Source organism: Chionomys nivalis, chromosome 8, assembly GCF_950005125.1.
Source record: "Chionomys nivalis chromosome 8, mChiNiv1.1, whole genome shotgun sequence".
Lineage (NCBI taxonomy): Eukaryota > Metazoa > Chordata > Mammalia > Rodentia > Cricetidae > Chionomys > Chionomys nivalis.
In genome coordinates, this window is record NC_080093.1 from 74,627,071 (window position 1) to 74,643,383 (window position 16,313).

General features: G+C 49.8%; 1 protein-coding gene across 1 annotated transcript; it reads right to left on the reverse strand.

Annotated features, from left to right (window-relative positions):
• Nucleotides 1-151: 151 nt before the first annotated feature.
• Nucleotides 152-13,400, reverse strand: Plk1 (polo like kinase 1). The gene is made up of 10 exons (XM_057779632.1): nt 9,652-13,400; nt 8,807-8,975; nt 7,628-7,772; nt 6,868-6,961; nt 5,254-5,473; nt 2,293-2,448; nt 1,438-1,515; nt 1,075-1,229; nt 789-971; nt 152-643 (listed from the first exon to the last, which is right to left on the reverse strand). Exons 1-10 carry the CDS (start codon nt 10,057-10,059, stop codon nt 437-439), a joined length of 1,815 nt encoding a protein of 604 aa, XP_057635615.1. The 5' UTR covers nt 10,060-13,400; the 3' UTR covers nt 152-436.
• Between the last annotated feature and the right edge of the window lie 2,913 nt (nt 13,401-16,313).

Below are 16,313 nucleotides of genomic sequence, written 5' to 3' on the forward strand. Positions count from 1 at the left end.
CCAAAGGTGGACCGAGGAGTTAAGCCTGTGGCTCAATTTGGTCTCAGGAGTGTGTCAGAAAACGACAGTAGTTTAGCAGCCTGAGGCTGCTGGAGCAGAGGAATACTCGGGGATCAGGGCACCCTCAAGAAACACAGGATTAAAAAAAAAGTGATGTATATATATTTAATGTATATAAAGCTAAGAAAAGGACAGTCCCAAATTCAATAAAAATATCTATACAATTGATACAGAGGGCTGAGGGCAAGGGAAGAGGTTGTAAACCCATACCCAAACATGTACAAAAATAACTTACATAGCAACCCCTTCAACGGGGGCACTGCTCCCCACCCAGCCCCCAGGGCCAGGGGCACTGAACAGCAGCCCCAGGAGCCTAGCAGTGAAGGCCCAGACAGAACTTGCAGAGTGAAGGGGAACCAGTCCGAGGGACAGAGGCTTATGAGGAGGCCTTGAGGCGGTTGCAGGCAGAGCGTGAGCTCAGCAGCTTGTCTACCATGGTGCGGGCATAGCGCAGCCGGCTAGCCAGCTCCTTGCAGCAGCCATATTCCTCCAGCAGGCTCAGGCGGTATGTGCGGAAGTCCCTCTTCTCATCGATGTAGGTCACTGCTGCCATCAGGGGGCACAGGATAAGCTTGGTGTGGTCCTAGGAGGGAAGAAGTGAATGCGTGAAGAGCTCAGCTGGTGCCTGAGGTGGAGGCAAAAGGGGAGGAAGGTACCCCAGCTCCTGAGAGGGATAGCACTCTCGCCCCCACCCAGGCACCCCAGTTACAGGCCCGCCCCCTGCACACCTGGAAGAAATTAATCTGTACGGTGCCGTTGCTGAGGTGCAGGATGATGGCGCTGCGCGTGCGGAACCATGTCCGCAGGTAGGGCAACCGAGCCAGCTCATCTCCTTCCCGGGGCGTGATGTTCGCCCCGGCCTTCAGCAGGTGTTCACTCATGTAATTCCGGAAATACTTGAGGAGAGTGATCTGGTTGGGAAAAGTGGGGTTCAGGATTGCAGAATGAGGGCCTGACCCCGGGGCAGCCCCCATATCCTGCCACCCCACCCATCCCTCAGCAGCCAGTGCTCACCTTCTTCATCAAGGAGTTAGGGTGAGCGCTCACAGTGAGGTAGGACTCCGTGCCGTCGCGCTCTATGTACTGTAGGCTGTCACCGTCGTTGTAGAGGATGAGGCGGGTTGAGTCATTGAAGAGCACCCCCACACTGTTGTCACACAGCTGGTACCCTAATGGCAGATGGAGGGCTATCTCAGAAAGGCAGGAAGAGGTGGGCAAAGGCCTGGGCAGAGCCTTGTGTAAGGCCCTAACAATTCTTGGTAACATAGAGAGACACACAGAGACATGCATACAATACAGATATCACTCACTTGTCCACTCAAAAGTTACCATGGCCACACCACACCCTTGTCCATCCCACATTCTGGAGACACCTACCAAGTCCATACTTGTCGGAATAGTCTACCCACTTGCTGACCCAGAAGATGGGGATGCACGCAGGATCCTCGGCCTCCTCTGGGAAAGGAACAGAGCACTGGTTAGGCCAGCCCCTTCTCTTGTCTTCTCAGGCAGCCCTCCCCAGGGCTGGAAGGGTACCCCATGAAGCCTGGGGAGGAGCCCGACAGCACAAATCTAGACACCCAAATGGAAAAGTGCAGCCCAGGACGTCAAGTCCCACTTTATTAAGTGGGCGCCTTTACCCTGGCCCAGGAACTGTGGTAGGTGCGGACAGGAAAAGAAAATCCCAGGCTTCTGGAAGGGCCCATGCTCCAACCACAGGGATGAATAGTGATCAAAGCCTCTAAGCTGCTCTGTCATTAGCATCCGGGCTGATGGAAGCCAACTGCCCCAGATCAAAGTGATGAAGAACTGAGCAGACCCGACAGCTCCTGCAACGCTAGAACCAACTCAGTGCGTACAAGTCTCCACTGCAAAGACACAGGTGTGTTGGGAAGAAATGTTATAGAGAATTAAATCAGGCTGGGAGTGCTGGCAGTGGGTGTCAGGCTGGTGGTGGCGGGCACAAAGCCCCGAGGCTGGAGCTAACTGGAGTCTCTGAGGACCAACGGATTAAATTCCCTAGGCAGGAAAGAGACACAATGGATGCAGCTATGCAGAGGTGACCTACCATCCACCCACAAAATGAGGTGGAGCAGAAACAGGCAGAAGGCACACCAGGGAGGCCCTTGGGTGTCATGCTAACGCATCTGGATTTTGAGCTGTAGGAAATGGGTGCTCCGCTGATCAGGATGCCCAGCCTCCTCCAGATGTGCGGTCCCCTGCGGTACTCACCTTGCCGCACCAGCCCTCGCTCTGAGGGCTTGGAGGCATTGACACTGACCAGCTGCTGCAGCAGGTCACTAAGGTGACACTCGATGGCCTCACTTGCCTCACGAACCACTGGTTCTTCCTTTTCCCGGGAACGGTCAGGCAAGGGGTTCTCTACACCTGAGAAAGTGACATGGTCATTGGCCAGGCACAAAACTGGGGGAGGGAGCACAGAACTGCCTGTCACAGCTCGCACCCATGAATGCACTGCTGTGGGGGACTGAGTCAGTACCAGGTTTGTGGGTCAGGTATGTGGTGCTTACTGAGAGGCCACAAAGCCTCAGGTGCTCAGGTCTCTGCTCCAACAGCCTGGCCTTACAGGACAGCAGCTGTGGCTGTCACTCAGGGAGGCAGCATGAAGGTACCAATTCAAGCAAAGAATGAGGGGCACCTTGTGCACCCAGAAAGAAGAGATGAAGCAGTGTAACCCTTTTGGCTTTGCGTGCTCACAGATAACTGAGTCTAAGGAAGTTCACACTGAAGCATTAAGTTGGCCTATGGTGGCCGGGGGCATGCCATCCTACGCTTGAACAGTTTATTTCCCCAAACCAGCATATGTTGTTTCTTCTGTGATACAGAACATTTCTTAAATTTTCAATTAAAAACAACAAAAATCCCACCATGCTATATTAAGAATTTAAGTGTGAAATAAAATCATCAAGATCTGATTTTAAAACTAGTCAAAAAGGGGCTGGAGAGATGGCTCAGCCATTAAGAGCACCAGCTATTCTTGTTAAGAACCTGGCTTTGGTTCCCAGCATTCACATGGGGGCTCACAATTACCTATATCTCCAGTTCCAGGGGACCCAACACCGTCTTCTGGCTTCTTTGGTCACCAGGCATGAATGTGGTACACGTGCGTGCGCGCGCGCTGCGCGCGCACGCGCGCACGCACACACACACACACACACACACATATATATGCATGCAAAAAAACCCACACACAGTAAAAACAACAAAATGAGAGTGTTTGCAGAACATGCAAAATCAAGCCTGTCCAAATATAACTATTGGAAACAGAGGAGGAATTTATAACACATTATACAATTCTCTACCTTTGGATAAGCTTGGAAAATGTCTAAAGAACATTCTCTTTCTATGCTATTTTATTTTAAAAAGATCCTTAGAATAGCAGTATTTTAATACCCGCCCCCCCAATAGATAGGAATCCCTAAGTCCCGCACTATAGGAAAGGCTAACAGAAAAGGGAGCTCAGCGGTAGATCAATTAGTAGAGTGTTTGTCTAGTATGAAGCCCCGAACTAAGACTCTCAGCTCCTTATAAACTGGGCACAGTGGCCCAAACCTGCAATCCTAGCACTCAGAGGCAGAAGGAACACAAGTTCAAGGTCATCCTTGGCTACTGTGAATTCCAAGCAGCCTGGGCCATATGAGAGACACTGTCTCAAAAATTAAAAAGGAAAAATAAAAATTACAGTAAGTTGCTATACCAACACCCACGTGTGGATGCTAAAATTGGTAGGCAACAGTTTTTCAAACAATTTCCTGTAAGACTTATCAATTACTGAAGAAACAGCATCTGCAGCGGAGATGGACTTGTCTCCCTGGCACACAGAGAACAACACATTCCCCATGCAGCATTCTTGCTCAGAAGGCAGCCCCTTCCCTAAATCATGAAGATGCAACAAATCCAGCAGGAAATACACTCATCAGCACCCTGTAAAAGAGTCAAGGTCACAAGACAGAGGAAAAACCCAGAGACTGTTACAGGCTGGAAGGAAACTAAGTAAGGAGTCAAAGTCACTAAACTGGAGTACTACTGGCTGGCATCCTCGTACAGAAAAGATGATGTTAAGGTGGAATCTGATTGATTGACGTGAGAGCTGGAGTTTGTTGACAGGATTATCTTGTGGTTAACGTTTTAGTTTTGGTCATCATTCTATGGTGGAGAGATGCTGACTGTGGAGGAAGCTGGGGGAAGGGTGCATGGGAATTAGCTCTATTTTGTTTCTAACAGTTTTGTACAGCCCTAAAATTATTCCAGAATAAACCAAGTCATTGAGACAGGGGTTAGGCACACATTTGTAACCCCAGCATTTGAGAGTTCAAGATTAGCCTGAACCAAATCACCAAAACCAAAACATCACAAGTTATTTGCATAAAAATGTAAATCTAATTGTAACAGATGAACTGAGAATTTTATATTAAGTTGGTGATATATCCACACAAAGAAACAAAGCCCTTCAAGCTACTTCTCAAAGACTATAACACTTAATGAAATATATCAAGGACAAATAAAACTACAAGATAAAAAAAGTAATGCTAAATGCAGTGGCACACTCCTATAAGCCCAGCACTGGGAAGGGGGCGGGTGTGAGGCAGGAGATTTCAAACCTGAGGCCAGTCTTGGCTTCATAGCCTGTCTCAAAAACAAACAAAAATAACAACAACAAAAAAGAAAGGAGGGCGGAACAGTAAGTACAAAACAAAAGAATGCTACCAGGTGAGGTGGCACACACCTTTGATCCTAGCACTTGGGAGGCAGGCGGATCTCTTGAGATGGAGACCAGCCTGAGCTACATAGTCAGATCTTGGTGGGGGGGGGGGGGCGAGAAATAGAAAAAGAAATTGTTAAGACAATATGGAATTAGACTAATGGTCACAGTCCCGAAGGTTATGCTGGTGTTTGTCATGTGTGTTTTCAAGTATACACTGAAGCACTACCAGCAGAGGAAAGCCTGCTCTCAAGCAGTTAAGAGGCCGCCCGCCTCAGCCTTCTGATGGAATTAAAGGTGTGCACTTTTAAAGGTAATTTTTCTTGCTAAGGCCAAGCGGCAGAAGAGCCCAGGGACCAGACCTCAAGGATAGGACCCAACTCTGGGGGTAGAGAAAGGTACATGCACCCCGAAATGCACCCTGGAAATCGGGGCTCTCTGGGGTCTACCCTACTGAGCCCGAGCTTTACCTTTATTGAGGACGGTGAGAGGCTTCCTGCTGCTGGGGTCCAGGCTGCTGGGAGCTATGGAAAACCTCGGTGGGATGGTGAGGCAGGTGATGGGGAGACGGGCGGGGATATAGCCAGAAGTGAAGAACTCGTCATCAAGCAACTCGTGAATGGTGGGGCGAGCAGTGGGGTCTGTCTGAAGCATCTTCTGGATGAGGGCAGTGGCCACAGGATTGATGTGCTGGAGTGGAGAGGCAGAGCCTAAGTGAGATGAGATGGGGACCCCACCTGGCATGTGGCTACTCCTGTCTCAAATATACCATAGCTCAGTGGCCAGGAGTTCCACCAGGTCCTCTGCCCTCAGCTTTAGCAAGAATCAACGTCACCCTGCTGGTGAGAGGACCATTTCCCGCCACTTGGCACTCAATATTAACTTGCGATGATTTCCCCACCTTGCCTTTGCAAAGGACGTTTAGTAATTCACCACCAGAGGGGCACATGACAGTATAGGCCTCTAGGTTCCCAGACCTGTGATGAAATCCTACTTCCACCCCCTTGATTTCAGCTATGACATACCAATGCATTATCTATAGAACGGAAGAGGGGCACCATACCTGGGACACCACCAAGTGGGATACCTGGTTTGTGGGCTAAAGCCTAGCACAGGCCCGTCAGTCAGAGCAGTAACTCTATGCTTCTTCTATACCAGGAATATATTCCTGTGCGTTAGTTCATTTGGCCCTCACAAAAACACCTAAGGACTCTCTCTTCTCCCTCCCTCTGTATAATTTGAATTGAGACGGGATGTCACTGTGTAGCTGAGGCTAACCTGGAACTTGTGATCCCTCTGCCTCAGCCTTACAAATAGTAAGACTACTCCACTATTTGGCTTCACCTTAGATGAAGAAACAGGCTCAGAGGACTGAGTGCCCCGTCTGAGAATACCCACAGCCTAGCTGATAAAGCCAGGACTTAAACCATAGTAGTCCAGCTGGCTCAAGCCAGTCCATGCTGCCTGCAGTGAGCCGACCTTCTGTGGCATAGCTACTCATATACAAGTCAAGGACACCAACTAGAAAGTGGCCATGTGTCCCGTGTGGACCTAGTCCCCAGAAATGGGTTATCCCTTCAAACAGATTTATGCCACCAGTTGTGAAAATAGATGTCATTTTGTCATAGGAAGCCCTTGGGGAAACTCCCACTTTGCCGATGGGAAGCCTGGTTCACAAGAGTCAAGCCATCACCTGCTAAACACAGCTCAGCTGGGCAGAGATGGTCCGTGTCTGCTCCTACTCCCTCCTTTCCCCCCTGCGCCTTACATCCATTCAGGAAGTTGGGCACAGGACTCAGTTGATAGAGTGCTTGTCTATAAGCACAAAGCCAAGTTCAGCTCCCATTCTACCAGCATGGTGGCACATGCCTATAATCTCAACACTTGGGAGGAAGAGGCAGGAGAATCTGACGCTCAAATTCAACATGCAGTGAGAAAGGCCAGCCTTCAGACATATATTCTCCATGGCTATACTGGAGGCAGGGCAGGGCTGACTCATCTCTGTCCCTAGGATATATAGCAGGCTGGGCTCAGTGAACAGCTTTTGGGTGAAACATAAAATTAAAACATTATGGTGTCATCACCTTGGGGATACTGTATTCATTTTTCTTGATCCGGAGGTAGGTCTCTTTTAGGCATGAAGTCTCAAAAGGTGGCTTGCCCACTAGCAAGGTATACCTGGAGGTACAAGGAAGGATTTTGCTTAAACTCCCAGCAAAGTCCAAATGCATCCCCCGATTAGGAATGGATGGGATGATCTCCAAGTCTGGCAGTGCCATAGCAACCAATGGCTCGGACAAGCCTCAGCAGAACGCAGCTGACAACACTCGGATACTCAGAGGTCAGGGATCCCCAGCTCTGGCCTGCACTAATAGAGGACTCCAGAGGTCAGAGGTCAGGGATCCCCAGCTCTGGCCTGCACTAATAGAGGACTCCAGAGGCCACCGTGACAGGACTTCTGCCTACCCTGCAGCCTTTCTCTGACTCTCTCATTAGTGCTTCTAAAGCTTTATTGAAAGTCAGCCAGAGATTAAATTAAACCCAGGTTCAGAACTGAGATTCCACATTCCTCACAAGCCCTCAGGTGTTGATGGTTTGGGTGTGTGCAGGGAGCTGGAGAAAGAAGTATGGAGACTTTCTTGTCCCTTCCCTGGGCCATAAGTCCAAGCTAGAGAAATCCTACAGCCTACACCAGATTAAGGAAACAGGGCTTCATGTGGGCAGCCTGCTCTCTGAAATAGCCTTTGTATAAGGAAGAAGGATCCAGGGGGTAAGGTCAACTAGGCGAAATGCCTCAGAAAGCCCCGCGAGACCCAATAGCTCCTGCGTCCATTTCCAACTTACATGATGCACCCAATGGACCACACATCCACCTCAAAACTGTGTCCCTTCTTGCTCAGCACCTCGGGAGCTATGTAGTTGGGAGTGCCGCATAAGGTCTTCTTTCGTTCCCCTTCATATTCCACTTTGGTTGCCAGCCCAAAATCCCCTGGGACAAAGGGAAGAAGAGAGGGTGCTCAGCTGCCAGGTCGGGGCCATCTGTGGCTGCAGACTGCTGGTCAGGCCTGACCAATGAGAACCTGGGGACTCCAGTCTGCTCCCTGAACCTTCCCCACTGTGCTGGCCCTGGCTGGCCCCACACTGCCCTGTACACTCATCTCTAGATAGTAGGGCTAGGGTGGTAAGACGGCTCAGTAGGTAAAGGTGCTCGCCACTAAGACCGATGGCTTGAGCTGACCCTGCGACCCGCACAGTGGAAGAAGAGAACTGATTCCTGATAGTTACCTTCTAGCCCCACCCCCTACATAAATGAAATTTAAAACGCATAGGAGAGAAGAACTGGATGCAGTAGGCAATCGAGGAAATACTCCTCCTGATTGCTGATGGTCAAGTTTTAAAAAAGTGACAGGGGTATAGGGACTGAGACAAATCAGTCTCAAGAGAACATGTACTTTTTAGCTCAGTAAAGAGACAGCTGAGGGCCGGGCGGTGGTGGCGCACACCTTTAATCCCAGCACTTGAGAGGCAGAGGCAAGCGGATCTCTGTGAGTTCGAGACCAGCCTGGTCTACAAGAGCTAGTTCCAGGACAGGCTCCAAAACCACAGAGAAACCCTGTCTCGAAAAACCAAAAAAAAGAGACAGCTGAGGGAATGCTGCCAGTTTTGCTCCACAGCGTATCTCCAGACCTCCAGTTTAAACAGGAAAGTGACTGAGATGGACCAGGCTCAGCACTATGAGATAGGGTAGTGTCTGAGGGAGGCACCCCCAAATACACCATTATTTTTAAAACTACTGTACTGCGGTACACAAAACAACACCAACAGCAAAAAACAATGCATCTGAAGGCAAGACACTGTGGCCTGTGAGCCACTCGCTTTCCATTTCTGAACTAGAGGGCTTTCTGGAGGGCAGCACCTCCATTTCCCACCCGCCTTCCATTTCTTCGGCTCCCATTCTACCACAGTTCCCCTCCTTGCCGCCTCTTGTCCTGGCACAAGGCACCCGCAGGTCCAGCATCTCACCTATTTTCACCTCCAGATCCTCGTTCAGGAAAAGGTTGCCTAGCTTGAGGTCCCTGTGAATGACCTGATTGCGGTGCAGGTACTGGCAGCCCAGGACTATCTGCCGCAGATAGTAGCGCGCCTCGGGTTCCGTCAGCGCTTTCCTCCTCTTGTGCAGCTCCAGGAGGGACTGAGGAAGAGGGAAGACGTTACTGAGGCCCAAGGAATGGGATGGCCAGCTGGATGTGGCCAGGACTAGACCCTCGGGAGTCAAGTGTAGACGGATGTTTTCTGCCCCAACCGCCCGGTCCCAAATATCACTCTAGGCCTGTTACTAGCTAACTCTTCCACTCAAATTAACCCGTATTTCTTGTGTCTTGGCAGGCTCCTGATAGTTCTGCCCATACATTGGTAGCTATCATTCACAGGACCGTCTCCTGTTAACTCTTGCCCTTACCCAGAGTCTTCTCTCAACCCCACTCTCGATTCCCTATCTAGGGGCTTCCTCCCAGGAAGAGACCCTCTCCTTTTCCTGAAAGCCCTTAAGTCTGACTCCAAACAGCCTCTTCTCCCTCCCCCACTCCGGAAGTTCTATATCCGCAGCAGTCGTAGCCTGGGACCCTTGTTAACCACTTTAAACACCCTTTTCCTTTACTTGTTACAGCCTTGGTGCAGAAGCCATGTTCCCTAATAGCAACAGGTCCCGGGCTCCGCTTGCCCTGAACCCTGGCCTCTGCAGCACGGAGTGCCAAGTACCCTCACTAGAAGCCCAAGTACTCCTCTAGCCACTCCCAGGAGTCGGTCGGTGCCTCTTTGCCAGCAAGTTCCCGGTGTGGGCGCCCCAGCCCCGCAGCAGAAACACTCACCCTCCTGCGACAGAGCTCCAAAACCACAAACACAAAGTCGCTGTCTTCGAAAAAGCCGTGGAATCCTACGACGTGTTGGTGTGCGAGGCTGCGGTGAATTGAAATCTCCATAGACATCTTCTCCTTCTGGTGGGGCTTGAGAAGCAACGACTTAGGCACGATCTTGCCTGCGAACACCTCCTTTGTGTCTGCATCTGAGATCTCGAAGCATTTGGCAAAACCTCCTTTACCCAGAAAGCGGCCCCGTACATACTGGCGCCGGCTGCGTGGGTCCACTAAGATCTCCGGAATCTCCTTCGACAGCGGGGCGGCCACTGGAGCACCGGGAGCTGCATCCCCCGGGACTCCGGCTTTCCCGAGGTCGGCTGGTGCTCGAGCCAGCTTTCCAGCTTTGGCCGCTGCATTCATGCTACTAGATTTTCTCCGCGGACCTGGCCCGGCCGGTGCAGAGGATCTTGCCCTGCTCCGCTCCTCCCCGAATTCAAACGCAGCGCTGGGAACGTTACAAGGGCCTGCGCGTTGCTGATTGGCCGCGGGGATTTAAAATACAAACCCGCCCAGCGCGCGGCACCATGGGAGTGCTCTACGGCGCAGCCGCCTTTAAACCCCACCAACTTGCAACTGAGAAACTTGATAGGCAGGGACTTTAGGATTGAATGCACTTGGGATAGCCTGGGAAAACAGGAACGAACGGGATACGCGGAAATCCCCAGGGAGACAGGATTCGGTCCTGTTTTCTGCTCCTCGACCGGGTAATGCTCAAGCGGTTCATCTGCGCCTCCTCCAGGGGCTTCCTCCACCCCACTTGACCTTCTAGATCTGAAACTCCAGGTCTCTTGGCAGTGCACCTTCGCCCTCGACTGCCCTCTCCCCGGCTAGCCTAAATAAACCCAGACCTGAACAAACCCAGCACACCTAGCAGACAGCGCTTCAGAGCGTAGAAGACTGGCCCTCTGTGGCAATCACTTCCCCAGAGCTGAACGGAGCTCAAGCCTTCTCCAGGAAAACCCAGGGGCCAGCTACTCCGGGAACTCCTTAGGAGGGGCGGGAGTTCAAAATTACAAATTAGCCTTAGGTCAGCCTCAACTACTGGAGACCTTCCCCTACCACCCACCACCCACCCACTCCCTCTGCGCGCCCACCAGGAAAGAAACTTCCCAGGCCCGACCGGCAGGTCAAAAAAGACTTTCAGGTGATTCCTAGCTCGGTTAAAGGTAAGCAGCACCAGATATCAAGCCCTCAACGCAAGAAGGTTGCCTGGCTAGTCCTGAGTTGGCTCACCCAGCGTCCCAAATAGAAAACACGTATCTTTTTAGTCAGAGGGAGGGATGGCTGGTTGGAAGAGCGCTAGCAAAGCAGCAGGGCCAAATCTGCCCAGCAGGAGAATTCTGTTTGGCCTTCATTAAAAGAAAAAACATTTACAACAAGTAAAAAGAATGGCATACAGTGCAGGTGTGTGGCTTTCCTAAAAAACAAAACAAAAAAACCGTCAACTCTGGCCGCTGTTAGCCACTTGCCTGTTTGGCTTCTGTGGAAACTTTGAACACACCACGCAGGTACTTGACACCCAGTCAACTGCTTTTGCCACCCCGGACATGGGAATAGCAGCATACAAGATGGACTTTGCACCCAGATAACAGCTGCCTTTGATTCTGCTCAATTTTCTAGTGTGTAGCACTGGGCAAATTTACTCAACTTCTCTGATAGTTAGTTTCGTCCTTTGTAAAATGGGTTGTGAAAATCCTTACTTTATTGAAAGTTAAAAGGATTAAATGTTTTCTGCTGAGTGCCTGGCATTCCACAGATGCAAAATAAGAATGATTTTTCCAGGCTGGAGAGGAGATGGCTCAGCGTTTAAGAGCACTGACTGCTCTTCCTGAGGTCCTGAGTTCAATTCCCAGCAACCACATCTCATAATGAGATCTGATGCCCTCTTCTGGTCTGCTAGAGGCAGAATACTGTGTACATAATAAATAAAACTTCTTTTTAAATGATATTCCCCCTCCCATCTCTTTTTTGTGGTAGTCTGATTATAAAGGTAAAATTTGCTTAATCTCACTGTAAACCTAAAATGTGTCAGAAGCTGTGTTTTTAATGACAGGGTTCCTACTCAGGGTCTTGCACTTTTGAAAGACAGTGCTGTGTATGGTGTGCTCACTGAGATCCAGGGCTTTCCATGTGTGAAGGAACTGAAGTCCTCAAACTACCCTACCCTTCTTGCTTTACAGATCAAAGATTGGAGGTTCCAAGGGGTCAGATAACAGGGTTAGTATGTGGCAGAGTGGGGGCTGACATTCCCACCCCGGCACCCACACTTCACCACGGCTGCCAAAATCAGACCTCTTCCGGGGAACACTAGTTTGTTTCATGGCTTTCTCCCCTGACTAAGCTGTTCGGTCCCTAGGAGCAGGGACTGGCTGCATGTTACTCTCCAGTGCAGGGCCTGGTTCTCTGGGTGGGCTCAGTAAGTATTTAAATGAGTAGGTGGGTGCCTGGTGCTGTCTCCTGCCACACAGCATGTGGTCAGGGTCCCACCTTCCGATGCTAATGGATGACAGGCACACGAGTTACGAGAACCACAATGCTGTTGCTAGGTTTCTGTGTTTCAGTGAGCATGGACTCATGACAGCTTGTCCAAGGTGACAGGGCATTTTGCTGAGACCAGTTACCAACTGCCCCAGCACTGCCAGTGCTATTAACAGCCTTATAGCTATCAGCTCATCTATAGAAGCCAGTTTGTCCTGGCGTGTGGCTGATGCTAGCCGGAACATGGCTGGAAAACACCCTCTGGGCTCTTATAGGCCATGGTGGTATGCCAAGAAAGACATTTCTAATTGTCAAGACCTCTTCATTATGGCTAATATTCTAAGGATGTGCTAAGTAGGACAAATAGTTGTCTGATTAATTTCAAACCTACCATAGCCTAGATATGTCAATGACTAAGAAAGGAACTATAGCCCTGGGTTCTAAGAGAACTGACTGAGGTATAAGTGATTCATTCAGAAGCCGCTACCCAGCCCCAACCAACCACAAAGGCTCTGGATAACCATTTAAAACAGACTGGGTCAATAGAACCTTACAGGTCAATTATTCTACGTTGTTCCCAATCCCTTGGAACTCTGCAATGTGAAACCTCTCTGGGCAGAAGTAGGGATGGGAAGAGTATGGCTCATATCCAGGTAAGCATCTACTAAATAAGCACTGGGTAACCCAGGAGCTCGCTCCTAGTTCCTTAAGAAATGGAGGTACAGAACTAGACTTCTACCTAGATGACTGGCTGGGGACAGAAGAAAGCAGTTCCGCAGTTCCTAACAGAAAAGCATCTTTGGAATGGCTCTTTGTTGACCACACCTACTCGAGCTAAACATTTCCCTTTGGCCCTAGTCTGGGCCCAGATCCCCCTTCAGGGCCCTTATAAACTGTCCTTTGGTCTGGGCGGTGGTGACACACACCTTTAATCCCAGCACTCGGGGAGGCAGAGGCAGGTGGATCTCGAAATTTGAGGCCAGCCTGGTCTACAGAGTGAGTTCCAGGACAGGCTCCAAAGCTATACACAGGGAAACCCTGCCTTGAAAATCAAAACAAAATGTCCTTTGGGACCAAGAGTAATGAGAGAGTGGGTTAAGTGTGGATGGGGAGTGGTCAAGGGAGGGTGAAGACATCCGGGGAAAGGAAGAGGCCTGCACCAGATGCCTGATGATTTTCCCTGCCCAGACATGGTTATTCCCTCTGTGTAGTTAGAATCATTGGGAACTACCAGCCATTAACTCTCATTCCATGTGTCAGCTTCTTAGCTACAATGATGACTTGAGTCTGGACATCTCTCTGATCTGGACCAATGAGAACCAAACCCAGGGGGGTTTTAGCAAAGGGGAGCTCTTTCTACCAATACCGAAAGCTGTGTGTGCCAGGCGGTGGTGGTACATGCCTTTAATCCCAGCACTCGGGAGGCAGAGTGAGTCCAGGACAGGCGCCAAAGCTACAGAAAAACTGTCTCAACCCCCGCCCCCCCCCCCACAAAAAAAGCTGTGTGTAGGGGGGGGGAGTCATACTATGGTATCTGAAAATAAGGCATGGTGGCACACACCTTTAATCCCAGGACTCGGGAGGCAGAGGCGGTATTCTGGGAGTTGAAACCAACCTGGTCTATCTTGGACCATAGTGAGTTCCATGACAGGCAGGTCCTTGTGACATTTTGGTCTTGGAATCTAGCCTGAAGTTCAACTGAGGCCTGGCTTTCTCAGAAACAGAAACCCAACTCCTTTCTCTTCCTCTCTGCAGCTGGAAAGGTCTTTGCCATCTATCTTCTCTTCTGATATTCCACCAACAAAGAGTTTTTCTTCTCTGGAATTATAACTGCCTAGTGGCAAGCTGCCCCTGGGGTGAGAGCCACCATGGAGACAGAGTCCAGCTGGCCTTTCCTAGGATACATACTCATGATGTTAAGCATACTCTCAAATATTATCAGCGCACAATTACAAAGTTGCTATTTATAGTGGGGACTGTTTTTGTCTTCTTGGCACATTGATTTGGCAATGTGGCTCCATTCCTCAAACTAGGGTGAGGGAGGAAAGGTGATGACCCTGACTGGGTCAATCACAAAGCCAGACACCACTGGCCAGTCACTGATTCAAAGGGCACAGATCTCACATATGTAAAGCATTAAGCACTCTCTTTGGGATTTGTCAGGCTAAAACTGGAGTGTCTCTGGGACACAATGGTAGCAGTCTAGAGCTGTAACTTGTCATATCCCAAATGTACAGAGAAATCTCACTTGCAGTAAAAGAAAAACAAAGCAAACACAGAGGTTTGCTCAAGTCTGCTTACTGTCTACGTATGTCTCTTTAATATCAGAAAGTCCTTTCTAGCCTAGGTCACTGTGAGGCCAAAGAAACCCACCAGGGTTCTGGGTTCTGAAACCAGAGCCAGTGGGGGAAACACACACACACACACACACACACACACACACACACACACACACACACACACACACACCCTGGCTCTGAGACCAGAGCCAGTATAAGAAATACTTTAGCCCTGAACCCCCAGTACCAAAGAAACACACCCTGACCCTGAAGCCAGTGTCAAAACAAAACAAAACCACACCAAAACAAACAAACAAACAAACAAACAAACAAAAACCCACGTTGGCCACAGAATCAGAGTCAGTTAAAGAAATATGCCCTGGCTCTGAAATTAGAGCCAAAAGGTTAAAAAGGGCTATTGAAAGAAACACACTTTGGCCCTGAAACCAGAGCCAAATCTGCCCCTGATCACCTGAGCAGAAATCCAGCCAATCTGACCAATTGCTACCCTGAAAATCTTCTCCCCGGAAAAAGTCCACCCCTAAGAAGCCCTATATAAGCCCTGTGTCTGCTCAGTTTGTGGCTGCCCTTTTTCCACTCTGGTAGTGGCCATCTCTCTCCTGGAATCTTCCCTCCCAATAAATCTCTTGAATGATGTTTGGGTGAAGACCCTCTTTAGCCGCTTAGATAGAGTGCCCGGGGCAGGACTGTAACACTTTCACTGGAGAAGCCTACCCCTAGCAGCACCAAATTGTTACAACTTCACTGAGGAAGCCAGAGGCAAGTAGAGCAGGGGTGTAACACTTTCACACAAACCTCCCCCTAGCGGAGTGGACCTGTTATACTGCCGAGCCCTAGCCCAGGGCACCAGAGCCGAAGCCCTCTCCTGCCTGCCGGAGCAAAGCTGTTACCATGGGGAAACCCTTCCCCAGAGCAGGGCAGTAAGCTGCCACCCTTACTGTGATGCTATTCCCTGGCTCTAGACCGGCTCAATACTCTTGAACCGGAGCTGTAACACTCAGTATTCTTTGTCTCCCGACTGCCAGGATCCCTTTCCATGTGAGCTGCAATGCTTACAGTGAGATTCATGACCTCAAGTTTGGCCACCCAAATGGAATTAAGTTTACAGGCTCCCTTATGGCTAAATGTTGAAAGGTGACAAGCAGGATACCTGGTGACATCAGGTAGCCCAGCCACTTACTTGTGTATCTCTGCACTGTTAGGGGAATGTGATGGCTACTCTTGGTTGCCAACTTTATTACATCTAGAATTAACTAAAACCCAAATGGCTAGGTACATCTGTGAGGGATTTTTTTTTTTTTTTTTTGAGACAGGGTTTCTCTGTAGCTTTGGTGCCTATCCTGGAACTAGCTCTTGTAGACCAGGCTGGCCTCAAACTCCCAGAGATCCGCCTGCCTCTGCCTCCCGAGTGCTGGGATTAAAGGCGTGCGCCACCACCGCCCGGCGGAATTTTTTTTTCTTAATTAAACCATTTGAAGTGGGAAGACCCACTTCTAATCCCTCTTTGAGATAGGAAGATACACCTTTTAATTTGGGCTATAACTTCAGCTATCAGTTTCTATAAAGGGCATGGAATAAGCAAGCATCCTCTCTTTGCTTGCTTGCTCTCACTCCCAGTGGCAAGTCCATTCCTTCACTGGAATTAGAGCTGACTTCTTCAGGATTCCAGCGTATACTGAAAACCAACTGAGAAATCCAGCCTCACAGACCGAGTAACTTCTGGATTCTTGGACCTTTCACTGGTAGATATCCACTGTTTGGACTAGTTGGATTAGTCACTCCTGTACTAAATCCCCTTTATAAATACCAGTTGAGACAAATGTTTCTAGGCTAAAG